Genomic DNA, 26,054 nt, shown 5'->3' with positions numbered 1-26,054 from the left:
GACGAAGTTACTGGGCAACACACACGGATTAGGATGTTAAGATTAGCATGGCGTCAGTCGACGTTTAAATGTAATTCTGTGGAACGCTTGTTAGCTACATCAGTCCTTGGAACTGAGTGTTCCCAACAGGTCTCACGGTGTCATAGAAGGCGCTTCAGAAACACTGCACACCCACCGAGCTACAGCTCAAGGCTGCGCCACCGTTCCCAGCCGGTCCACTGTTTCAGGTGAAGCTACTAACTCAGCGTGCTAATGCTAACGCTAGATTCGCTGCGCACTTTAACAGGATGCATATGGACTACTTGTTAGTTTATCAACCTGGTTGGTTTATTAGCCATCCCAAAATAAAATAAACAAAATTGTGTATTCAATGCTTGCTTTGTCAGGATCCGATGTTGGGTCGTTTCATGCTAATAGATAAGAAGCAAAACTTCTATTACAAAATTGTATAGATCAGGGTAATCTTAGAATAAATCATTCCCAGTGGGTGTGACCTGCTAAATAAAGATCTATTTTTAAAACATATTACTGTTAGATTATTTCGGCACGTTTTAATAATCCCAAAAGCAGCATTTATAGGAAATATTTGACCTAGTTTCCAGGTGTGCAAGTTTGACAGGTGTCTGTAGTGTCAGCTTTAATATAAAGTTAAGAGAACAATATAAACAATCCACTAAATGCATTTTCGTGCTGGAATTAAAAAAAAAAAAAAAAACTTTCGGAATAGGAGTCATTTTGAGAGTTTTCATACCTTAAAAGAAGTTCCATAATAGACACCTGCAGAATCACTCCTTATTCTATATTATTCTCTAAACCATCCCAGTGTTCAAATATAGTATAAGTCTGCAGGATTCTTCGCTGATGCTATTGAACAAATATAACAATAGCTACACAGTCCAGTGAGAACGTATTAAGACATACAATATAATGAACTAGTCTTTCCGTTTTTATGTTCTTAATATTGCAGTTTGAGGTGTAGTAATTTCCTTTTCTATGAGCCATGCATAAATTACCTCTATGTACAGGTTTCCTGAGATGATTGTTTTATAGTTTTTCGTATACTGTATATATTTTGTCTCTACAGCTTTTCATCCCTGTTTATGAGCATGGCATCAGGGGGTGAGGGGTCATCAACTCCCACTCACAGAGGCACCAACAGGCTGGCCAAGGAGAGGTCACCCTACCTCCTACAACATGCGCACAATCCTGTTGACTGGTGAGTGCCTTTAATGTACACATTCCTGAGAGATGATGTAGTGCATGTTAATGTCCTATGTATCATAGGTATCCATGGGGACAAGAGGCTTTTGACAAAGCGAGGAATGAGGATAAGCCAATCTTTTTATCAGGTGAGAGACGCTCTGAATTGACAGGAGTTCTTTGTAAGTCTAGGAATGTTTTCTCTAAATCGGCCCCTCTATGACCCCCAGTGGGCTACTCAACATGCCACTGGTGTCACGTTATGGAGAGAGAGTCTTTTGAGGATGAAGAAATTGGCAAAATCTTGAGTGACAACTTTGTTTGCATCAAGTTGGACCGAGAAGAGAGACCTGATGTGGACAAGGTCTACATGACCTTTATTCAGGTGTGGGCATTTTTCATGGTCTTCTTGTATTTAGTTATTCTGCTTGGGAGCCTAATTTATGTTGGTCTCTGTTCATATCTTCAGGCAACAAGTGGAAGTGGAGGTTGGCCAATGAGTGTATGGTTGACGCCTGACCTTCGACCTTTTATTGGAGGGACGTACTTCCCTCCCAGAGACCACGGAAGAAGGCCAGGCCTCAAGACTGTTCTTATGAGAATCATCGACCAGGTAGAGAAAGTGTTTTTTTTCTTAGTATTTGAATTTCAGAACATTCTTATTTTGTCCCTGTTCTGCGTGCACTGGCAATAAATGTCCCAAATATCCCAAATTTCACACAATATGAAACATCTCCAGCTAAGACGACACTTTCACCAGCCTTTTGACACAATAATTTGGGTTATAGCTTCAGCTGAACCTTGTCTTTATCATCCGCATGTAAAAAACTATTTCCTTCTCGTCTCAGTGGACCAATAATCGTTCGGCCTTGGAATCAAATGGAAACAAGATCCTCGAAGCCTTGAAGAAAGGGACAGCCATTGCTGCCGATGCAGGAACGAGCCCTCCTTTTGCCCCGGATGTTACCAAACGCTGCTTCCAACAGTTAGCAAATTCTTACGAAGAAGAATATGGTGGATTTAGAGACTCACCCAAATTCCCATCACCAGGTAAACTGGAAAAACACCATGGAAGTGCGCCTCTAAGGTCTCCGTCTGACCCGTTCTGTCACCTCACAGTGAATCTGATGTTCCTCATGTCATACTGGTGTATGAATCGTTCCACCTCAGAGGGAGTCGAGGCTCTTCAGATGGCCTTACACACGCTCCGCATGATGGCACTGGGAGGCATCCACGACCACGTATCCCAGGTTCCTGCACTTTCTACTAGAAAAATACCTTGAATCTATTTATTCTTCAGTTAATCGACAGCCGCTTGTCAAATATTTTCTAACCTGTAAAAACAGAATAGTTCAATTTGATTTCTACTATGTCTCCCTCTTTAGGGTTTTCACCGATACTCCACAGATTCATCCTGGCATGTTCCTCACTTTGAGAAGATGCTGTATGATCAGGCTCAGCTGGCTGTAGCCTACATTACTGCATCCCAGGTGCGTGTTTGGATCCATGACCCTGCATCACTCTCTCAAACTCTCTCTCTCTCTGCAAGTAATCCATTACAGCGTGACACTTTTCAGCCAGCACTGTGTCTACGAGATGATAGAAGTGAAGCGGCTAACAAGTACACATCATAGTTAGGTTTTTGTGAGGAGAAAGAAGAAGCTACCTTGAACATTGAGCATGTAGGTGTCTTCAAAGGCTGCTCACATGCTTGTGCTGGTGTTTAATGAGGATGTCCAGCAGCGGCAGCAGCAGCAGCCTCAGCATTTGCGTTAACCTGCAGATAAATAACACAAAAGCACACGTGTGTGAGGTTGAGGAATGAATCATAATTCTGAGCAGGTGTGCGCTCTATTTCTCTGCTGCTTCCCCAGGTATCAGGTGAACAATTCTACGCAGATGTGGCCAAGGATATACTGTGTTACGTGTCCAGAGACCTGAGCGATAAGGTGAATTCTTAGGAGAATATCTGTTGATGTCTTTTGCTTTCTCCTATAGTAAACTAGGTGTTCTCAGTCAGACACTGAGGTAATTTATGAACACATAACAAAGATAAAAAGGTTCAACACAGTACTCATGTAGTGTAGATTTGAAAATACAGCAATTTAAATTCCAATTTAAATTTGTTTGGTCACAACCTCTATAAAACTCCACAGGAAGATATTGATTGTGTATTTGGGCATCCATGTGTCAGGACACTCTTGGGGGCGAGGGTTTGACTCCACTGACAAATAGCCTCTTAAATCCCTGCTCTGCCGTGAGGGTCAGCCCTCTTTTCTCATCTGATTAATGGGCCCAACGGCAGTGAACAGGGACCGCAGTGAAAACTACAGTTATCGTAATCATTAAATTTGCCAAGATTTATTACATAATTATACACTAATGAATTAATGCCACAAAGGTAAATTACGATTTTATCTTTCTCTGGCTTTGCTGGCTTTAGCGCTGTAGTTCTCATCATGAACGCATAATAAAACTGTTTAGGCAATATATACACGCCCCAACAGTTTACATTGCACTCATATAAATTACACTCTTTAAACCGATTCCTCTCAGAATGTCCTGTTAAAATGCCCCAGATTTGCAAGCATACTGTAAAACATTTCATTACCAGATTTGGTTGAGAGTTTTGAGACAGTAACAAATTAAATGGATTCTAATAGCCCCTATATAAGGGAATGACTTTGTATAAGATTGTGGCCTCCTAAGTTGCTTTTCCACGACAGATAACTTTAACTGATAATGTCTGAAGGATATTGGCCTATTTTATTAAGCTAAAAGGTTAAAACCAGCAATATTAGGACTCTCCTTCCATTCATCTCCTGTCATATTGTGTGGGACAGTCTGGGGGGTTCTACAGTGCAGAGGATGCAGACTCGCTCCCACATTGTGGAGGAACAGAGAAGCGTGAAGGGGCCTTTTGCATCTGGACGGCTTCAGAAGTCCGGGAGCTCTTGCCAGATGTGGTGGAAGGCACCGCTGGATCTGCAACACAGGCAGACATCTTTATGCACCACTATGGGGTGAAGGAACAAGGCAACGTCTCTCCAGAACAGGTCAGTTTTGATGAGAACTATCTGATGCTGAAGCTTCTGAATCATTTGTTTTAGTTCCACTGCGATTTGTTGGGTTGGCTGTAAACTTTAAGCTTTGCATCTGTGTACACCATGAATTATTTCTGTGAATGTCCTCCTGCCTGTGCTGTTTGTCGTGTCTAGGACCCCCATGGGGAGCTTCAGGGCCAGAATGTGCTGATTGTACGCTACTCCTTAGAGTTGACAGCAGCTAATTTTGGCGTCAGTATCGAGGAGGTCACCAATCTGCTGGCATCTGCCAGAGCCAAAATGGCTGAAATTAGGAAAAGCAGGCCAAGACCCCACCTGGACACCAAGATGCTGGCCTCCTGGAATGGTAAAGATGGATGATTATTTTGGTTTTATAAAGTTGTCCTGGAAACAGTAAAATGAGGCACAGGTTCGTCAATACACTGACTACTAGTTATGGTTTCTTGATTGCCTTTCTCGGTGTTTCTCGGGCAAATTCCATCCATACATCATTCTTATGCCACTGATATATTTGCTTGATGTTTAGCATTCAGTTTCCTTCAATCTTCCATTTAATTAGAATCCAGAATTAGTGCAACCAGATTTATTTTTGTTAGTTCCCTGAGAAACTCATTTTTTTTTACTTTATATTTGGACATTTCCTTTTTATTAGTGTTGCTTAGCAGAGCGATAATGTCAGGATTTTATTGTCAATTGTCACATTAATTTGCAATGCCACTTGGCAAACAGTAGAGGGTGTTCACAGGGCCATGGGAGAGCCTACGTCTGTTTTTGGTTATTAAGCCATTTATTTTGATCCTAAAAGGTCTCATTTATTAAGATGAGATTCAACATCTCAAACTGGATTTATTTTATGCTTGTATAGTTCTTAAAAAGCAATGGCAGTTAGAAGAAGTCCTTCATTCGTGTTACATATAATTAATTCTACAAGCATCACAACGTTATATGATATACACACTAGTTGTAATTTAAAATGTATATAGTGTTATTTTAGACACAGGAGTGAAACTATCTTCTGAACATGGCAGTAGAGTAATATGGCTTTGTGAACTCAAGACATTCCCAATTACGGTATACCCAAAGACTTGCCTTCTTCCAGAAGAGCATTTGAAAGTGGGAAGAGGAAATTAATATAAAAGTGCCAATGAAAAAAGTCTGTTCAGAAAGTGTTCTGTCAGCTCAAAAATCAATTTTCTCTTCACTGCCCTCAGGTCTGATGCTCTCAGCCTATGCTCGCGTAGGAGCTGTTCTGGGGGACAAAGCACTGCTGGAGAGGGCAGTGCAGGCAGCTAACTTCCTGCAGGAGCATATGTGGGATCCTGAGCAGCAGACCTTGCTCCGGTCCTGTTACCTTGGAGACGACATGGAGCTACAACAGATGTAAGATGGATTTTTTTTTAATGAGGCAGTCTGGATTATTCATGATTTTCCAGACTTGTTCCTTTAGTCATTCAAATTTTGTTGTGATAAACATATGTAAGAGTTATGGCTCAAGTGTTTAAAATGGTTAATCCCATTAATCAAAGGGCTAGTGTGGATTAATTTAGATTGATGATAATTAATTTGGGTCAAGGTGTAAAAAGGATTTTGCGTCTTGTGACAACTTGCAAAATCTTTATACAGACTGTGTCCTGGATGATATTAATTGGTCCGCAGGTTTATTGAGAGATCTGTCAGTCAATTTGTCAGAGGGATCTACTGAGGCCGTGATATTCTGAGGGGGGGGTTTGTTTGTGAGACCACATCCATATTGCTTTTTGTGGTTCATCTTAATCGTGTTACCTCTTCCAACAAACAGCGTTCAAGCACCAATCCTCACCAGTGAGTAGAATTGTGTGAATTTTAGTCATCTCTTAATTGCATGAAATGTAATGTAATTACTGAAATAATCTGGATCCAAATGTTGATTTTGACAGCCCTAGTAAGAATTAATGAAAAAAGATTCTAACCAATGGTGAACATAAGTACAAACGAACACTGACCTTGTACCTTAATAACTCCCATAGCACACAATTATTTTCATCTCTGTGGTCAAAAACTTAAATGACGGGCTAACAGACTGACTACTGACTAACAGCATTCCTGTTACTATAGTGACACTTATTCATTTAAACTCTTCCAGGGAGCACCAGAAACCTTTAGTTTCATTTAGATATTTTTTTCAAGGTCAAAAGCATCCTCATGTCAAGGGTTGGTCACCAAAGCATAAAAGGAAATGTTTTACAAACAAACATATACTGAACAAGCAGGCTACACAGACTTTAGCTTTCAGAACTATGCTGTTTTTTTTATATGGGTGGACGTCAGGTTCATGGTTTACTGGTCTGTGGAGGCTTACAGTGGTAGCCTCTTTTTAAATGTAAAGCAGGAAATTGGGATGGTTGGATAAATCAGGTTGCAGCAGTAAATTGAATTTGTTATTTACATTCACAAATGACAGATGTGTCCTTTCATATTAATTCCATAAGTCTGAAAAATGATTGGCACATTTAAATTGGATTGCTTATATTTGACTGTCAATGACATGTGACAATGACTTTGACATTATTTCCTAGTCAGAGCTTTTGGACTGACAGCATGGTTGAGCTGGAGTATATGCAGTTTTCTTGTGTATATTGACTATTGACCTTGTACAATAACAGTGCTCAAATAAAATTGTTTAAAATCGTTGGCAGGTCTAATAAGTCATCTCCTACCGGCAGAAATGTAGCTGTGTAAACAAAATACCTAACAATCCATTTATGTTCCATTTCCCATGACATTAAACAAGTCAGATTTGGTGCGCGCTGACATCAATCATGCACGCTTTCAGATCGGATGGTGGCAGATACTGGTGTTAGGAACATTAACACACATCCCCTTGATGCTAACACTCCGCCGCTGCAGGTGTCCTCGTTCTGTTGGCCAGCCCTATGCCCCAGTTACAGTAAATGGATGAGTGTTAAAGTGTTAAATGCCACCGAGTCAGCAGAAAAATCATGCCAGGAGACCCACAACACAAATGATTAAATGACTCCAATTTATGAACACAAACATAATCAGATACACACTTGTCTCAGATATTTCTGACCTTGTTCCATGGCTTCTGTCTCATATATAATGTTCTAAATCAGGATGGTGTCAGCACTGAGAATGCTTACCAAGGCTGTTTTTTCAGGCCTGGTTCAGTTTGCATTGGCTAATCGGCCGCATGACATAGCTTATGCCATCTATTTTCGGTTGCATGTGCTCGTACTAGATGAGCCCGGCTGCCGTTTTCAAGAGCCAGAGGAAGGCATGAGATTGCAAGCTGTGAGTTGGTATTTAGAATTGGTATGTATGGGGTTCCAAAAAGCCGATTTCACCTCATTTCCAAATGTTTACCAGCCATCTACATTGTAAAGGTTTGATCGTCATTGTGATAGTGGTCATTTCTGGGCATAAATTTGCAAATTTGTGAATTTGCGCTGCATCCCATAATGATATTTTGGCATTTTCCTCTGTGTATACACAGCAGTTTTGTACCATATAGTGGGAGAAATAGTTATCAGAACCAGTCATTTAGAGGTGCGGGTTGCCAACTTCAGGCCTAGGCTTTGGAGCGAGATGATCATTGCTGCTATTGTTAATGCTGCTAAATGAAGAATTTTTTGATATCTACAATATTATTAGACACGTTGTACAATAAATTTCCAGAGCTTTCCAATGAGAACATCTATGAACTTCACACTTCATCTGAGGAAAATCAAATATGATTATAATTCTGGAATCTGAATCCTTCTCATATGTAAATGTCAGTACTTTCTACAGCAGGAGCAAGTGTGTTAAATTATCCCTGAGCACAGGGGTCAGCTCTGTTGTAAAACTGATGGGCAACAGTGTGTTTTATGAGTCACATCGCCCCAGTGGTTTTCTCTGTGTGCTTTATTGTGGGAGGAATAGATCAGCTCAATATGTGAACCTCATTATGAAGCAATTATTGTAAAGCCTTTTCCTTGTCTAACCATGCGGTGGACTGTCAGGATCTGCGCTCTCGGGGAAATGAGTCACTTAACGTAGGCCGTCAAAGGTGCGAATGAAAGCACTGTTGAGTATTCCTCCGAGGCTGCTGCATTTTTGTGTGTTGGTGTCACCCTCTTAGGTCTGGCCTGAGGTTATCGTCTCCGCAACTATAGTCGCCTTGGCCAGATGACAGGGCTCTGTTTTGATCTGCCCTCTGACTAATAACAGTAGAATTCAACCTAAACTTACATCTGGAACTGTGATCAGATGCTTTCTGCTTTTTAAAATTTTACTGCTTTAATAAAAGTTGCTAAAATCAGCCATCTATAGTAAAAATAACTTGCCCATATACTGCATATTTGCCGCCCTCTTGTGCCATAATTACTGCATGGATGTTATAATAAATAAAACAAAAATAAGGCAACCACTAAAAGTCAGATTATTGTAATATAATGTGTTCATACATGTCAGTCATAATTAAGTATATATTCGAAGTCTTTAGGCATGTAGTGTAATAAAAGATTTCCACTATGATGCTAGTGGGTCACTCGACTATGCTCGCCATTTCATGTATTAAGTTGTTGTTTTTTTGTTTTGTTTTTTCTTGTTTTACTGGTTTAATAAGTGGCTGTACAAATTAATTTCTGTTCAAAAAATGTATTTAGCTGAGCTCTTGTTCCATCTTTTTTGTCATGCTATTCCAAATTCCTCTTGACTCCACTGTTATGTCCAGCCCAGGAGCGGCTGCTGTCTCCTCTTGAGCCCAGAATCAACTCCCGTTTGTCTGTCTGGGAAAGATAGGCACAGATATGACTCTTCACCCCTACCTAACCTTCTGCTCTTCGTCGCTTCTCAAGTCTCCTTTCTGTTTTCAGCCTCTTGACCAACAGCCAGCAGAGGCCTCACCCAGTGGGCTGTATATCTGGCTGTCTGTCACCAGCTATCGTCCAACACTCACCCAGACAGGGTGTTATTATGGGAAATCTGAAACTGGTGTGGGAAGTCCTGATGTTTGGCAAAATAAAATGAAATAGAAATAATATAAAGTATGAATGGCTGAGAAGATGAGGGCTAAACATTGAAGTAGGTGCAGCCATTAGTTCACTAGTGGGGTGGGTGGGGTGAGGAAGGGGGGGGGGGGGGGGGGGGGGGGGGGGGGTACAGGTGATGAAGAATCATCCAGTTACTGTTCTGCTTGTTTTGGAAGTTCAAAGTCAATTTGTACACTGGTGTGTGTACATGCATTAATGATCCGATACCGTGTACTGTCCAACAAATACGGTGGCAGGCAGATGGTGAATTTTGTATAGAGAAAATGCTAAAAAAAAAAAACAAGATTCTACTCTGACTGTACTGCCAATGTAGCTCTTTGCTGTCACTATCTTCTCCTTCTGCCCCTCTTATTTTCTACACATTTACTTCAAGCCAATTTCTTGTGGGTTTCTGCCATAGACAAGCTTTTGGTTTATTAAACACGATGGTAGAAGGAAACAAGTTGAACTAGGTCACCCACAGTAACCAATCCCTTTAGTCCTCACCCTGATCTTTCAATAAATTCTTAATGAAATCTGTCCTCATTCTCACTTTTCTCCCACTTGTGTGTTTTTTCTTCCCATCTCCCACTCTCCTGCTGTGTACTGCAGATCTCCGCCTATCTCTGGCTTCTTGGATGATTATGCGTTCATCATTTGCGGCTTGCTGGACCTGCATGAGGCCACACTACAGACGGAGTGGTTGAGGTGGGCTGAGGAGCTGCAGCTCAGGCAGGACAAGCTGTTCTGGGATGATGAGGGTGGAGGCTATTTCTGCAGCGATCCCAGCGACTTCACTGTCCTGCTGCGACTCAAAGAGGGTGAGAGTGATGGACGTCTAAACAGATATGCCCTGTCTGGTATACAGGACATTAGTGAGGAATGAAAGTTCAAAGGTTAAATTCTCGGCCTGATGGAGTTACAAAGTTGGTTTAGCTCAGAAGGGATATTGATGTTGCAATCAAAATTAGGCAATTCAAAATCGAAACTTATATCATGTAAATAAATCTGAGCAAATTCTTTTTAAAATCCAATTTTAAGTTAGTTTTGTTAGCAAATTACAATTTTGAATACTGGATCCAGTTTATTGTTTATTGTGGCTCCTCATTAGTCTTTATCCTAGTAGCGAATACCGTACTCTTTGTGGGGTCCAGTTTGGTTCGAGATGTGGTTGAGGGATGAGTTTTCCTTTTTTTTCCCACTGTTGCAGTGGGACATCAGCAGGATTGGCCAACAAATGTCTAGGAAAAATGACCTTTAGTGTGATGTAATCATCTCTCCCTCAGGTTAAAATCTGCTGTGAATGCATTTAGTCATTTTTCAACCATTTTGTTCACAACATCTGTCTAAGCCATTTCCATTCTGTTCTTCTGTCTGTCTGCTAAGAAAACACTCTTTAGAGTCTCAGATCCTCTTCATGCTTCTCCTAATGTCACTGTTATGTAACTAGTGTATTTTCCAGTATGACTTTTGGGAACAAAAACAACTTTATATTGTTATACTCATGCACTTTAATATCAGTGATATCGGAAAAGGATTTGGGTTGGATATAGTTGTGTGTTAACATGTCACATGAGTTAAGTTTCTGTATGAGGAGATGCAGCCATAACGGGAGCTCACTGCTCACCCAGTTGGTCCCTTATTTCTGCAAATGTAGACATTAACATGAAATTTATTTTGGAATCATGGTCCCCAGAAGTTTTGGCATTAGATATTTGCATCTTGTGTAATTTTGCAGAGTTGCCCTGCAATAAAATGTCATGGCCTAAAGAGTTTAAGCGGATTCATATGATTAATATGAATTGATAGAGACCATAAAATGGATGCTAATCCCCTCTTCCAGCTGAAGACCACAGTTTAGTTTAGAGAAGCTGCAGACATTTACTTTGGATATGAGACATCAGAGTTTCCACTCTGGAGATAGTCCTCAATTGTGGAGCTTTTCCTTTTGCTGGTGAGATGTTTTGTCTGACAACAACAATTTATTATGAGAGCTCACATCTCCCATTTGTATTTGTATTCTTATTCTCCTGACATCTGCACTCAGGCTAATATCTTTACTGTAATATATTATGTATTGTCAGTGGCCTCATTTTTCTCCCCCTTCCAGACAAATCTGATTTAGTGCCTCTCAACTTTCCATTACAGCATTATCATTTTTTTAATACTCAATTTTTCTTTTAAGTTTTTTTTAGATTTGCAGTTAGCAACTGTCTCCCTATTAGACTTAGCTTGTGTCGTGATGGTTTTTGTAATCTGAGTAAAAATAGGCATCTTTGTTGTCGTCCTATTGTTGTAAGTGATTAATTGGGAAGGTTATGTTGCCAAGCATGTACTACCATATAAACTCACAGAAACTCCAGTCTGAAGTCTGACTGATAGGGGCTGTTCTTTGTTCTCAATCCCTTTTGAATAAATTTATCTGTAACACTTATGACAGATGTAATAGTAATAGTTCAAGCACAGAACCGGAACTGAAAAAAAAAAAGTTAGTAGCGTTACTGGTTAAGAGCTGTTGACAGATCTGATACAGTAGTTTTGAGTGTGTGTGTGTATGTGTTCGTTTTGTTGTGTGCTTGTGAGATGATTACACATACATCTGTGTCTGTTTATCAGAACTGAGGTGTGAGTGGTCCCTCATCTGAGAGGATTGACTGCACCATTATGATGGCGGGGTTACGTTGGGTTGAAGCCTATTAGTGACGCTACCTCCGTGCAGTGTAGATGCCTGTCGCCAGATGAAAGATTACTCTACATTTTATTGCCCCACTGCCACATTCTGTTTGTTTGTTTTGGATGAGTAAAGTGAAAATCAGTGTGTCAGACAGAATTTCTGATTTTATATATACTGTATATTTTGTAAAAATCTCATTTTGGGGCTAAAATATACTTGATATATTAAATAAGTGTTCATTAGATCACTAAAAATACTCAGAAAAAATAATGATACAATATTTACATAAGATATTGAATGTTACATTTTTAGGGACAAAAACAAATATGATTAATAGGGGATTGAGAAGTTTTATTTTATCTAACAACCTAAGTCTTTGTTCCATAGCGTTATTTTGCCACAGTAAAGACTTCAATTTGAAATTAACTTTGACGTAAGAGGTTACTCAGCATTGTGCTAAATACACTTAATTGTAAAAAGAATTGTATTTTTTATTTCTTGGATGGAAATCATTCAGTTCATTAGATCATTATGAGTAGTGAGTCAAACAGAGGAGCAACAAAAATTATTACTAATTTCCTAAAATCAGTCCAGCTGAACAAACCCCTAGTCGTGCCACACGGACAGAAGATCGCAAGTCAAACTCAAAATATTTAGTGGTCAAACCTGAGTTTAGGCACAGCCATCAGAATGTAAGAGCATTTGCTGCTGTGTGTTTCATGCAGACCAAGATGGAGCTGAGCCCAGTGCTAATTCTGTGTCTGCATTCAATCTCCTGCGACTGTCCGAGTACACTGGAAAACAGGAGTGGCTGCAGAAGTCCGAACGGCTGCTGGCGGCCTTTACTGACCGCCTGACGAAGGTCCCCATAGCACTGCCAGAAATGGTTCGGGCCCTCATGGCCCAGCACTACACGCTTAAAAAGGTATTCTTTTTACTTTTTAAATTGCTTTACAGCTGGCATTTTACTTTATTTCTTTGTATCTTTGTAAATCAGGAGATTGCAATTTTTCTTTAATTTTATGATGTATCAGTTTCTAAAATTGACATACTATTGGATCTAATGTTTACTTTTGGAACTATTGCCATCCGTTTAAACTCCCCCTTCCAATCACAAGCAGGCTAGTTAGCAAATGTAACCGTCATAGTTGGACATCTTGGCATTTTGTTGACAGAGAATGGTTTGAGATACATATTGAGATATACAGATATATTTTCTTAATGTACTCCATAGGTAGTGTGAGTTTAGCAAAAAACTCTTAACGAGCTAAAGAACTGCTTAAATACCTTACAGAGAGAAAGGTATTGCTTGAAGATGTGTTGTTTACTTGTTTATGGCTGTAATACTCTTCAGTTCACACTTACAGGATTGCTACATTTATGACACTCTGTCAGTAGTCTTTATTTTTTATGCGGTTCCCAACATTTTTCCTTAAAGCATGCATCCAAACAAGGCAGCCACCACCCCTGCCTGCACAAGTTCATCAGAAGAATGAGGTTATCAACTCATGTATTTACCAAAAATGGCTTTATTCCTGTTCCATTTGTTCTACAATCATTTTTATGTCATCAGGTGTGTCATATGAAAAAAAAAACACACAAATTTTACAGATATTAAATAATTTCTTGCTTTACATTTAAACTTCAAACATAACTTTATTCCGAGATCCAGAGTAGGCCTACTTCAGTACATTCATGCATACATACTCCATTACATTTGGTTCCATAAAACTAAAATTAAATCACAATCATGATATTGCCTCATTTTCTTTTTTAATACAGTGAGATAGTAAACATTTTTTGGTTTCTTAGTCATTGTCTGACTCTTGCGCAGGAGAATAATTGACAAAGTATAGCTGCTAGCTAGCTGGGATGGCAAGACTGAACAGAAATTATGCAGTCAAAAAGGTGTTGGTAAATAAAAGCATAATACACTTTAATGTGGTTTATAAAGAATTTTGATTATCCAATTGGGTGTGTTATTGACATTTTTCAAATTTAATGTGCACACGTTACATCTTTGATAACCTCACAACAAACAAAGCTCTGCCTCCCCTCACCCCCCTCATCCCCCAGCAATCTCCGGCACGCCCCTGAGGGGGTCCCGGACCCCAAGTTGGGGACCACTGATTTATGGTAAACCCTTTGATATGCTCACTCAAGCTGAATCCCGGAACGGTTTTCCCTCATTCCCTCATGAATGCATGCGCGCCTAGTCCCAGAATATACTGTCTGTGAAAATCTCATTTCCCCTGTTTCCTACCAGGCATCATGAAATTCTTGGGTTAGTTGTGATGCTCAGACGCGGAGTTATATAATCACTTAAAATATTAATGCCTTGGGTCTGAAACTACTGAAACCGGCCAAAGCCCACAAAGTTTTCTCAGATCAGAAAGTTTTCTCTGAGCAGATGTGGCAGTAGTCATGTGCTGTTGACAGTAGGGGGATAGTTAGGTTCCTTGTCATCTCTGACCTGTGGAGGATGAGTCAAGGCTGCAGAGTGAGGGTAATGAGCCCAGGGTTGTGGCGCTTCCAGACAATCCAGCTGCCTCCCTTGTTACGGTAACAAATACATCACTGACCTCTACCACTCCGTCTCACTTACTTACTTCCTCTTATGTGACACCTTTCTTCTTGTAACCCGCTCTGTTCATACTCTTTTGTCTCATTACCCAACCCCCTACCTCCCTTGTTTGTTGAACTTTATTTATTTATATTTTTTAAGATTGTGATCTGTGGCAAGAGGGATTCCCCAGACACTGTGACGCTCCTTGCAACAGTCAACTCACTCTTCCTTCCACATAAGGTAAGGACATAAAAGGGATGTGTCATTTTAACAAGCCTGCATGTCATAGGTTCTAAAGCAAAGATCGGGCTGTGGCCCACAGACGGCCATTGATTTAGTGTAACGTTGGTTTCAGTCTAATCCTTTAAAGGTCAAAGCCTTCCCATTCCTTGCTTCAGCTGGCATATGAATAGTGTAAAATACTGAAGCAAGGCTTGAGGTCATCAATATTGTTACCATTTACTTATTTCACGATAATGGTCACAATACTCTTAAAGTATTTAGTAATTTAATTAATTCATCATGACACTCCTCATATTACTTTATATCATATTTCCTCACATTCCATCACCTGTTCCTTTTCCAGGCTGCTTTTACATGATTTTATGCATTCATTCATTCATTCATTTATTTATTTATTCATTTGCCAAATACCCAGTTATCTGTTTGACAAGACAGAGCCAGTCATGGTGATACAGGACTTTCAGCCACCACATAGTTCAGTCCCACGCTTTATTTCGTTTTCCTTGTTGTCGGCTGCTGTCCACGATTAAGCAGTCACCCTCTGAGGATGCCACGGGCTTGTTGCTGGGATACGCTTCCACTGGCTGCATACCACCACGCTGTTTTAGCAGGTGTTTTAGGAGGTTGGAGGTCTTTTGTTTTGTTTTTTCCACACAGTCAAGGGTCAAATTCACATTTGACATTGATGTTCCTGTTGATTTTTCTTCTCGTCCAAATCAAAATGAGGGACACATTTTTCCCCAACTGGTAAATATGAGTTTTTCCGTTTCCAGCTAATGCACTAGCTGCACTACCATTACTTGTACTGAGTTATGCTGTAACCAAAGATATGAGTATTTATAAGACTTGTTTCTTTCTATTGCCCACAGGTGTGAAGGTGTTTTATGGCCATGTCCTTGCCGTTTCCAAGACAATGTTTCAATTACATAGATTCTATGCTAAACAAATACTTTCGTTCTTGTTTCAATGTAGATCTATCGGTAATTATCTCTCTCTTTTTGTTCTCCTGTGCAGTGCACTTTAGAAAAAAGAAAAGGATGATGTGCTCTTCTAGTGTATGCCAAAATACATTGAAAGAGGTCCAAAGGGGATTACAACCATAGATCAGAAATGGTATCAACCATTCAAAAACAGAAAAAGAGTATAATGCACATTTTGTACAGACGAGTATTTTATTTGACCCATTAGTTCATGGCAAATAGTTTTAAGAAACATAAAACCCATACTGTAATCTCAGATCAAACAGCATCAATGAATCATCATCCTCGCAACCGTTCCAGGAGGACTGAGGTAATTGTTTTTGTGAGGTTAAATTGTGTGAGGTGCAAATGACCAAATTCGTTCGGGTTCATATGGCTCTTTTACACACATTTAAGTTACAGGTCTGTGAGTAACAATTGAGTAACAATCGCTTGTTTGAGTCAGTGACATTTGCATTATGTAGGATACTGCGCTAACTGAATGACAGCTGCCGCTCCGTCAGACCTCGATGGTTGGCCCCACTGTTCTCAATGAGCAGGTGAAGCATTTCGGATTTGAACTGCAGCATGTAAACACAGGTTTCCCCAAATGTGATGCCGAAGACAAACATTCTGGGTTGGTGTAGTCACAGTAAGTTAGTTGTTTCTGTATTTTGCTTCAATGGCTAAAAACACACAGCAAAGTCAGGTTATTTATGCAGTCTGTAACCTAAATTACACCAGTAAATTCAATCGTAGTGGTAACCTTTTTTTCCTTTCACTCACTCACTTACTCACTCACAAGCACACACACAATCGCACACACACACAGAGTGAGTGTGACCTGCTGAAATATAAATGAGTTTTGCAGTATAAAGAGGTGGCACTATCTTCAGGCCATTCAAAATCCCTGCAAACAGAGCAGATCGAGATGCCGTTAAGGCAGATCTGCTTTATGTACAATCATATCAAGACACAAACACTCACCTTGCAGCTGTCAGGTTTGAAAGAACTTGATTATTTGTGTTGACAGTGTTGCATTGAATCAGTCATAACAAACTAGCACAACCGCTGTGGGGTTTTTAGCTCCAGGTTGTTTTGGTATGTCCTGCATCCAGATTCACTGCCCTTTATGTGGATGGAACATTTGTTTAATTGATTTTGTTATTGGAAAAATAAAACTAGGAGCCAGGTTAGTTAAACTATCATAAAAAGGAAATGCAAACTCCTTGTGATGTCACAATTCTCTTAATCAACCTTTCAACTTCTCCAGTTACTACTCATCATTTCAGTGTCTATAAATCATAATGAAAACAAAAAAGTAAAGCTAATCATCTACTTCCATTATAAAAACACATGTATCATATTTGCACATAATACATTAGAAATAACAAATTTGTTTTTCTTTATGGACTTACTGGCCAGTATGGTTACTAAAATTGAGAGTTTGTTTCTAGGTGTTGTGAGAACATTTATCCATTAGTGTTTGGTACATCTGCCTGTGTATCAGCTAAAGTGTAATTTTCTAGCACTGTGATGCATTTATCCCCCTCAAACAAAGTCATCCCTGCAGAAAAAGGTGCACCTCTTTGGATCAGCTATGGACAGACGGCCTTTGCAACAGAAAGAAAACAGCTGCTACAAAAGAGCAAAAAAATAATTCTTTCAACACTCTAGACGCTAACATTGAAAAGACAAGTAAAGTGGGGCATATTCTGCTGGAAGATAAGACTGGAAATCAAGAGCAACATTTTAGAGAATTTTGTGTAACACTTAAGCAAATTTAGGAGTCCTTAGTCAAAATAATACATTTGTCGAACGACAATGCTGAAAATCTTATAGGAAGCCAATTATACTGAATAGGAATGATGAACAAGAATGTTCAAAGATAAGTTGCTTGAAGAGTCACAAGGGGAAATCATGTAAAATTGCAATTGGGGGATTAAATGAGTTGCATGCAAGAGTGAATAAGTGGATGGTTTCCATGTTACATTAGGTAGCCGTGAGCAGGGAACATGTCTAATTTAAATCCAATTACTCCTTGCCTCTTTTCCTGGTTTGAGGCCAGTGGGCTTTAACTGTGCAGAGTGAGATGCTCCAAACCCACCAGACAATATTTTTAACACATAAATTGGGATCGTCATTTATATTTTATTTACAGTCAGTTCAAACCTGCTCCTTCAATAATAGCTTTCAGCCCTCATTTTTAAACAGTAGCATTGGTTGGTCGAAATAAATGCTGGGTCGCATGAGGGTTTGCGGTTGTAAAACCTTCAATACATTTTTTGTGCAATTTACGTGTCAGTTTTTGACTTCTGTAATGCTAAAATATTCAAGACCTTTCTCCACAAAACATTTTCCCTAAAACCTGGGTGTCAGATGGCAATCACAATAATTCTTTGGCTTAGAGGTTCTCTAAGCTGACTGCTTTATATTCTACATACTGAACCAAATAAGTTTCAACTTGACCTCCAGTGAACTGTACTGGCCTGCTGGTAACACAGATCTACAGTTTTCTTTTGTTTTTTGTGTGTTCAAGTGTGAAAATGACCTTGAACTGTTTAGGAATTGTTTCAAGAAGAGAATGGAAGGAACTGTTGCAGAATAAATTAATGATACTGGATGTGTTTAAAGTTGCAGTTAGCAAATTGGTGCTATTTTCCACCTGCATTGTATAGAATTATCATAAAACCTCTTTAAAAAATAGAATTATATTTAGATACAGAAGAGAATAGGAAATTATCCAGTAACTTGAGCTGCTGTATTTTGCTTTTGGCTACATGGATGCAGATTTTTACCATTTAGGATTTACAACCACAAAATTAGCACCAATCCTGAGAAAGATAGATGGAAACCAGAAGGCAGAATTGTTTACAATTATAAAACACTTTTCTGTGTTTAAAAGGTTGTTCTGGTGATATATTAGCAACACCCTTTGGCAGGAGCAAAGTGGTTCAAGGGTGTATGAACTTCTGTCTCTACATGATTTATGTGTGTGAATTTTTTTAATGAGTTTAATAAGAGTTTTACCAGGGCTTTTAATTCCCCTGGTGAATTGTCTTTGTTTTTTGCCTGCAAATTAATCAGCTTTAAGTGTGCTTTTGCCCCAGAAAGCTATCCAAGTACGTCTTCTTTACTGCGTTGTGGGAGTCAGACCATTCTTTTTGGGAGTTAGTCTTTGACGTCACTCCTCTGGAGTGCACTTGAAGTTTAATAATTAAGTGGATGTGAAGAGAATAAGCAAGGTGTCTGTGGCACGTGTTGAAAAAAACATGTCAAGACGCCGGTGCCAAAAATGCTTGGGGCATTAAGCCTGACCAAGCTTCTAGACTGCAAGTGTGCTGTCAGCATCACATTCTTGTCTTCTTATATCAGGCCACAAATCAGAGAACGGTTTTAGATAGTTGAAGAAAAGCAAAAACAAGTCAGTACAGACAGCAGCTTGGATTTTAAGCACAACTGTTGCATGAGAGAGACAAGCCGGAAACACATTTGTGAAGTTACAGGGACTTATCTAACATTTTTTGGACTTGGGAAACCAGACAATAGAAGTCTAACATTGAAATTGCTGATTGTTCCAGCCAACTTGAAGAGGGTCACCCAGGGGAATTCTTCACAAGAAAAGATGAGAGGAAAGGTTAGCCTGGTGATGTGAGGACATAAGATAACTAGCATTTCTAAGCTCAGAAGACAGTGCAGGATTAATACTGGGGCAGTTTCACAGTCCTTCTCAATGACCTCTGATCTGCTTCGCTTTATCTTCACTCCCTACTACTCTGTCATTGCTGTCTCTCTGTTGTCTCATGAAAGACTGAATGTGTGTTTTAATCTTTGAGTAAGTAATGTATGGGAATCAATTCTTCTCTTCTCTGCTAATGACCCGAGAGGGGCCAAGAAACAGCCAGAGAGTACCACCCTAGTGTAGTGACGGTTGTATGAGAGGTCTCAGAAGGTTCCAAATGCTGAAAAGTGCTCCCTAAGCATATACCATCCCAGTTAAATGGCCACCTTCTGTGTTCTTTGTATTATCTCTGTTTAAATGTTATTGTGCTCTAAAATAAATTCTCTATAATCTATAAGTCATCTCATTGCCGTCTCACAAGACCTGTGACTCTCACTAATAAAGATATCGGGGATATTTTCTGTAGCAGAGGGGATTATATCTTTAGCTATCTTGAGTGTTGCTAAAGATATAATCCAGTTTTCGGGGTTGTTTTTAAGCACAGGCTCTTGCCTTTATCTTCACAGGCTGGGAACTGCAACACTGGGTAAATCACATAAATCTTGTATTCTCTTAGATCTTGAAGTTTAATGAATTTCTGTAACCGTGTTTTCTGCCGTTTCTCCTAAATGTCTGACGCATGGCGCTGGCATCAAAATGAAACTACAAGGAGGAAAAATACAAGTGGTTTAAACCATTTATTTTTTAAAAACGAACCAAAGAAGTTTTATAACCACGCCGTCTGTGTGGCTGCAATGGTGGAAACACAAAGCCAAGACAGAGTTGGCAGTCTTAGAAAAGTAGCTCTGATCATTATGTTCATTTACTACGCCAGGACTTTTTATTAACAGTTTAAGAAATACTTGAGGTGAACATTAAAAAAAATTTTCAGAAAGAATTTCTACGGATTTCATTTATGGTTCAAACTTCCTGTTTCCTCATCTTTAAAGTGAACTGTTTACACTATATATTCCCATATCCTACTGCAGCCTGCAAAGACTCTTATGCACCTTACTTTTTTCTGTGTTGTGTGAGAGGACGAGAAGCGCTTCCAACAAGTTTGGCAAAAGCTTGATCCCTCCTCTCGTTTCCTGAGAAGCTGCCATTACTCATACATGTCCGTGGACAGTCAAGGCTGGTTTGTCAGGTATCAAGCAGGATTTACATGAAACAGCTGCTGCTGGAATCCTGGTAGATTGCTGGAGTCACACGTCCTCTTTAGAAAAAAAACAATCCTGCCAAATAATTCTAGATCATGTAAAATGGCTGACATGCTATGCTGGCATTATAAAACAGCATAGGTTTGTATTGCTATAAAACCCCGTGCACAGATGACTCCACAGTGTGATTTTACAGCCCTTTCATACTTTCACACACATCTCATTTTTCTCTGCAGCAGTTTAGCTATCTCTTAGCCTGAGATGGACAGGGAACCATTTCTTTTGTGATTTTTCCAGAGCTAATGAAACACCTATTATGGAATCCAGTTCTAATAAAAGACACCTGATTCTTATGTGCCACCAAAGTTCGTGCAACAGATAGAGAAAGTTGTGCTTCCTGGGCAAATATGTATGCAGGTTCACCATGCTAATATTAGCAAATCCTGGTTGTCTGAGTGCTGACTGGTATTTAATCTTCTGGAACTTTCATGATTTATGACATATTGCAAAATGCACTCCTCTGTTTAACTTTCTGGCAACTTTCTTTAATAACACTCACGTTTCAGGTCCGATAATTCGAACAATTTTATCTCTGTGAGGTTTTTATGGCTCGGGTAAATGAGAATCCCCTTTCAACTCAAATGCAACAGAATCTGATGAAGTATGTCGTCAGTTTCTGGGCGTGATTGAGGAGAGGGGCCATTAATTCTTCAGCGGTACAGCGGTGTCGTCACATCCCACTGCAGACGGCGGTGATTAAGGAGAGAGGATCCTGTCAGGAGGTACAGCAGCTAAGAACTGATATTGAGTGTTAATAAAGGACAAAAATTCCAGCAGAATGGATGGTTCAGTCACTCTGGTTCAGGCTGGAACAGAAACTCTACCCTGTATGTCTGTGGACATACTCTACAGCCGTTTTGAGTCCATGCTACCGACTGTATCCATCAGTAATCTGGACCTTGTGATACTCGGTCCCATTTTTTGTGAGCATGATGTAGAATCCAAATGTCCACCACTTTGACAGCTCACATGGACACCTTAGTTGTGTATGGTGCTTGAGGTACCCAGGGAAGTGTGACCATTTATTTACCGTTGAGACAGTCATTTCTGATTTTTTATTCTTGATTTTTGCACTATAATGTTTAAAGAGTCTGTATAGTTCCATGGTTCCTTTCCTCACTTTGAATTTTAGTTTTGGAGTTGAATGAAATTGCTAATGAGTCTTCGGTTGGAGACAGTCAAACCTGAAAACTGATTGCTGTGGCCTCTATGAGGAGAGAATATTGAGTTGACTACTATATTTCACCTTCCCAACCCTCCTCTTTTGCCTCTTGCCAGGCTAATATTCGATTGTGTGCATGATGTATTAGAGAGGAAGATGTGAATGATGCTGGAGAACATGCACAGGGCTATTGGCCCCGCTGCACCACCACCTCCTCCATCACTCTTTGGATTTTGTGTCCAACTGTGATCGTGTGTGCGTCTGTTTCTGTCCCTGGGCGACAGTCCAGATGCTGGTTTGTGTGTATGAGTGTGTGTGTGAGAGAGAGAGGGAGTGCGATTGAAACAGACAAAACTGAGAGGGATGGAGGAAGCAAATCTATTCCCGCCTGGCTGCACACAGCACCATTAGCAGCTCTTCTACAGGCAACGGCGGCAGTTCTGCAAAGTGTGCGTCCAAGTTCTTTCATCGTTTCCCGAGTGTCTGGCAAGGATAGAAAGCCTTTAAACAAGTCCCGGTGTGTGTTTGTGGGTTTAAACTGTTTGTGCTCGACAGGTTTGTAAGAGCGAGGTAAGAGGAGGGTGACGAAGCTGTAGGCGTCAGGGCATACGAAGTGAGGAAAAAAGATTAAAGATTAAAATGATTAACCCTGTATCCATCACACTCGTACGCACAGAAACAATTAACACACATAATTCCAGATCACAAATTGTCATGCAGCCCTTTATATCTATTAGATCTTCTTCACATATAAATATGTTCGCATAGCATTGCTTCACTCCCTCCCTAACACATCACTGTCTCCAGCTCTTTCATACAAGCACACGCACGTGCACGCCCACAGCCGCTACACCTCTGGGGCCGCAGCCTGACTTTAACGTTGAGTTGAGGTGGTCAGTGCTGAAAGTGATCCAGGAGGAAGCGCTAAGCCCTGACACACAAAAAGAAGTGTCAGGATCAGGAGAGAGAAAAAGGTCCTCCTTGATGGGGGAAGACCTCCTGTCTCCATAGCAACCGTCATGCCATTGTGAACACATTCCATCACACTTTTAGCCATGTGTGGCTTCTCCATTGGCTTCAGTGTTTTGGGATATATTTGTAGGACAGCTGTCGAAGCATGCCACCGCACGTTACAGTAAAACGTCAGGTCATCCATCTGAAATATTGTGCAAATGTTGTGATTGATGCGGCAGATCAACCACATCAACAAGGCTGAATGAGATCAGAAGGGCTTCCGCGTGATGGTTAGATGAGTGTCTTTACTTCTGACAGAGACGGAAGAGCAATGCTCTAAAGGGAAGATAGGAGAGAAAATGGTAAACTGAATGTGTTTATTGGTGGAGGTGTAATGATGGACACCACCAGCAGCTTCCCACTCAAATCGAAGCAGCGGCGGTCGGCGCGTGTTTAGGCTTCAGCGCGATTGTTTGACCTTCAGTCAAGATTTTACTGACAGAAATGTCAGAGCTGTCTGACAGAACGTCACCTGAGATGAGGGGCATCATCAGAACTCACCCGGTCTCCTACCCGGCTCTGTCAGCGCCCACTCTTGAACGTTGTCATGCCACACTCTGTCCTGTACGAGGGACGCTGCCAGGCCCGGTAGGAAGTGACACATTTTTGACAGGAAGCAGCCTCAGGGACGAGACAGGTCAGCCCGTCTTTAACTCTGCTCCACTGCCTGTCCAGAAGCAGCACCTCTTGGAACTCTTCTGCAAAGACGAGACAAGAATGTCTTATTTTACCGAGGATATAAACCACCTGCATTGCAGTTTGGGATGTTTTCATTTACAGAACGCACTCAAATCTATTGGGTCTCAATTTAACTTGTTTGAGTGTAAAGTTTTCACATTTGACTTTCTGGCAGTTTTGGACTCATGTTTGTCTCTCTGACAGGTCCTGATGCTCATTGATGGAGATGAGGACAGTTCCCTGCAGCAGCGTCATCCTGCTCTCTACTCCATAACACAGCAGGACGGTGTCGCCACCGCCTACATCTGCCACAACTTCACCTGCTCTCTTCCAGTAACTGACCCCCAGGAACTACGGAGGCTGCTGCTGGACGAGACTAGCAAAAGACAGGCCGAGTGACATCAGGGGCACTGTAAACCTCATCAATCCTGCTTATTTTGGCTGTCAGTGTGCTTGAATAGTACTAAAAACTAACATTTAAAAGTTGGTTAAATTAAGAAAAAAATTCAAATATATTTATGTGTATATGTATAATGTATATGAATAAAAAGCAACACTCAATGTTCTTAATAGATCACTATAAAGTTTATTTATTTTTTCCCCATAATCTAATTTTAAACAACCAGTATATATTACTACATAATTTATCAATGTATTTTATTGCAATACCAGCTGAATATTACCTCCAACCGCAGAGGCTGTGTGCTAGAAACCTGTTAAAAGTATCTATAGTAGCAGGAGCTTGGAGGAGAAAAAAAAGAAGAATCCAGCAGCATTTCCAAAAAACATTCTGGTTTGACTGTTTGTTTTGACTATAGATCCTCAGCATGACTCCAAATAGCAACCGCTATGCTTAATTTTGTCCGTAAAAATTTGGCAAATCAACCAGTCTGTCCCCTTCCGCCCTCCCCCTGGGCCAGTGTTTTCCAGATAACTGCACACGTGTCACATGGATCTGACAGTGGAGGGCGAGAACACCCGTCTGAGTCTGGTGTTACAGGTTTGAGGCATCTGGAATTGAGGGGTGACATGTTTCTGATGTCAAGTACACTGTTGACAGCCACAGATGGACAGACTGCCATGAGCTGAGCCCCACTGTTTATGCTTTCCCTCCCTGCCTTTATAAAAGCGCTGTGACTGCGTTGCGGTGATGACGGGCTCATAAATGTGGGTATGGGTGAGACAGATGGATCGCTATCTTTAAAGCGAGGATCCTCTGCTGGGCTTTGGAGCCAGAGAATACGAGATTTTAAAAAAAAACGGCAGAATGCAGCGTGTCTCACCTCACCCGAGAGATGCGGGTTTTGTGAGCCGCTCCGCGCCTTCTGTTTTTTCTTCGGGTTTTGGTTGGCATCTTGAAAGATTGAGAAAGTCCCTTTGACAGACGGTTGCTTCTGTGGAGCCAAAGAATAAAAACACAGCCAGGAGGAGGGACCTGGGGCAGGAAAACAGTGAGAGAGGAATCACTCTCTTCTCTCTCAGAACTGACAGCGCTTTTGCTAACCTATCCAACTGTGAACCATCTGGATTTGGGGCATTATAAGTCTCCTTTTTATTGCACTTTCTGTCTTGATCAAAGCATCTCTCATCATGTCTTACTTAGCTTTTTTCAAGAAACCCATTACTGCTTTCATTATTGATTTTGATGAGCCAACAGTACACAAGGTTTAAATCTCGTTAGCCCGCTGATTACCCTGCAACACAGAAAGCTGGGATATGTGCAGGATATCCAGTATTTTTGTTAAATTCTTTAAAAAATAAAGCATTTGCACCAGCAACCACCCTGCACCTAAAGTGGAATCTTTCCTTTGTTTAGCAGCTGAACGTTTCTACATCACTGTTAATATTGTAATACTCTCCTGCTAAATAATTTTAATAACATATTTCATCTCAATCCCCATGCTCTTCTGTCATCTTAGACCCCGCATAATCTAAAATTGAAAGAGCTTAATGTCTGAACAATTAAAAAGCACCTTTAACAGTCGGTATTGACTCCCACCCTTACACAGGCTGTCAACGTGGACAGAAATTACTGGCATGAAAACAAGCAGTGTGTCGGCGTACATTTCCCGCAGCTGCCTTAGTTAAGAATATTCTTTCTCATCTTTAAATAACCCCACACCTACTGAGTTCAAGTTTCTTTTGCTAATTTCAACAGAGATCTGGAAAAAAGAGCTGAGAGGAAACGTGTTTTTTTGTAATAAAATGCAAATATTGAAACTTCTAAATATGTTCTCCACCCAAATTTGTCAAAATATTGCATTGAGGTTCTACCCATGACTCAGTCATGGGGTTCATACAGGTCAGGGACACCCCCACTTCCTGTGCCACGGCTGATGAGCAGATGTGTGAGGGTCTGCTAACCTTCGCTAATGAGCGCTAATCGTCAAATGCAGCCGACGCCAAAGGAAAACGCCTGTCTTATACACATGTGCTGAATGAATTATGTCATCTCATGTCTATGACTGGAGCTGTGATTGTTGTGTGTTATGTTGCTATGCATTTAGATCGCAGCATTGTCTGGCCACTTGAAATCTTCT

At 40.5% G+C, this 26,054-nt stretch overlaps 1 protein-coding gene across 1 annotated transcript; it reads left to right on the top strand.

Annotated features, from left to right (window-relative positions):
- The first annotated feature begins 4 nt into the window (after positions 1-4).
- On the top strand, positions 5-25,308 carry spata20 (spermatogenesis associated 20). The gene is made up of 16 exons (XM_003961374.3): positions 5-227; positions 1,085-1,216; positions 1,285-1,349; positions 1,431-1,585; positions 1,670-1,813; positions 2,049-2,250; positions 2,320-2,450; positions 2,586-2,690; positions 3,075-3,149; positions 4,044-4,256; positions 4,419-4,611; positions 5,477-5,645; positions 9,890-10,098; positions 12,677-12,876; positions 14,677-14,757; positions 23,719-25,308. The coding sequence occupies exons 1-16, from the start codon at positions 34-36 to the stop codon at positions 23,911-23,913; spliced, it is 2,463 nt and encodes an 820-aa protein (XP_003961423.3). The 5' UTR covers positions 5-33; the 3' UTR covers positions 23,914-25,308.
- The last annotated feature ends 746 nt before the right edge of the window (positions 25,309-26,054 follow it).

Source organism: Takifugu rubripes, chromosome 1 (assembly GCF_901000725.2).
Source record: "Takifugu rubripes chromosome 1, fTakRub1.2, whole genome shotgun sequence".
Classification (NCBI taxonomy): Eukaryota; Metazoa; Chordata; class Actinopteri; order Tetraodontiformes; family Tetraodontidae; genus Takifugu; species Takifugu rubripes.
The sequence above is the reverse complement of the archived record's forward strand: the minus strand, read 5'-3'. Positions and strand labels throughout refer to the sequence as shown.

Bases quoted from the DNA above. Each gene is read 5' to 3' on its own strand.
- spata20 (XM_003961374.3), top strand. From the start codon at position 34: ATGTTAAGATTAGCATGGCGTCAGTCGACGTTTAAATGTAATTCTGTG. The intron at 1,814-2,048 runs GTAGAGAAAGTG...TTCTCGTCTCAG, and splicing joins TTATGAGAATCATCGACCAG to TGGACCAATAATCGTTCGGC. The intron at 2,451-2,585 runs GTTCCTGCACTT...CTCCCTCTTTAG, and splicing joins TCCACGACCACGTATCCCAG to GGTTTTCACCGATACTCCAC.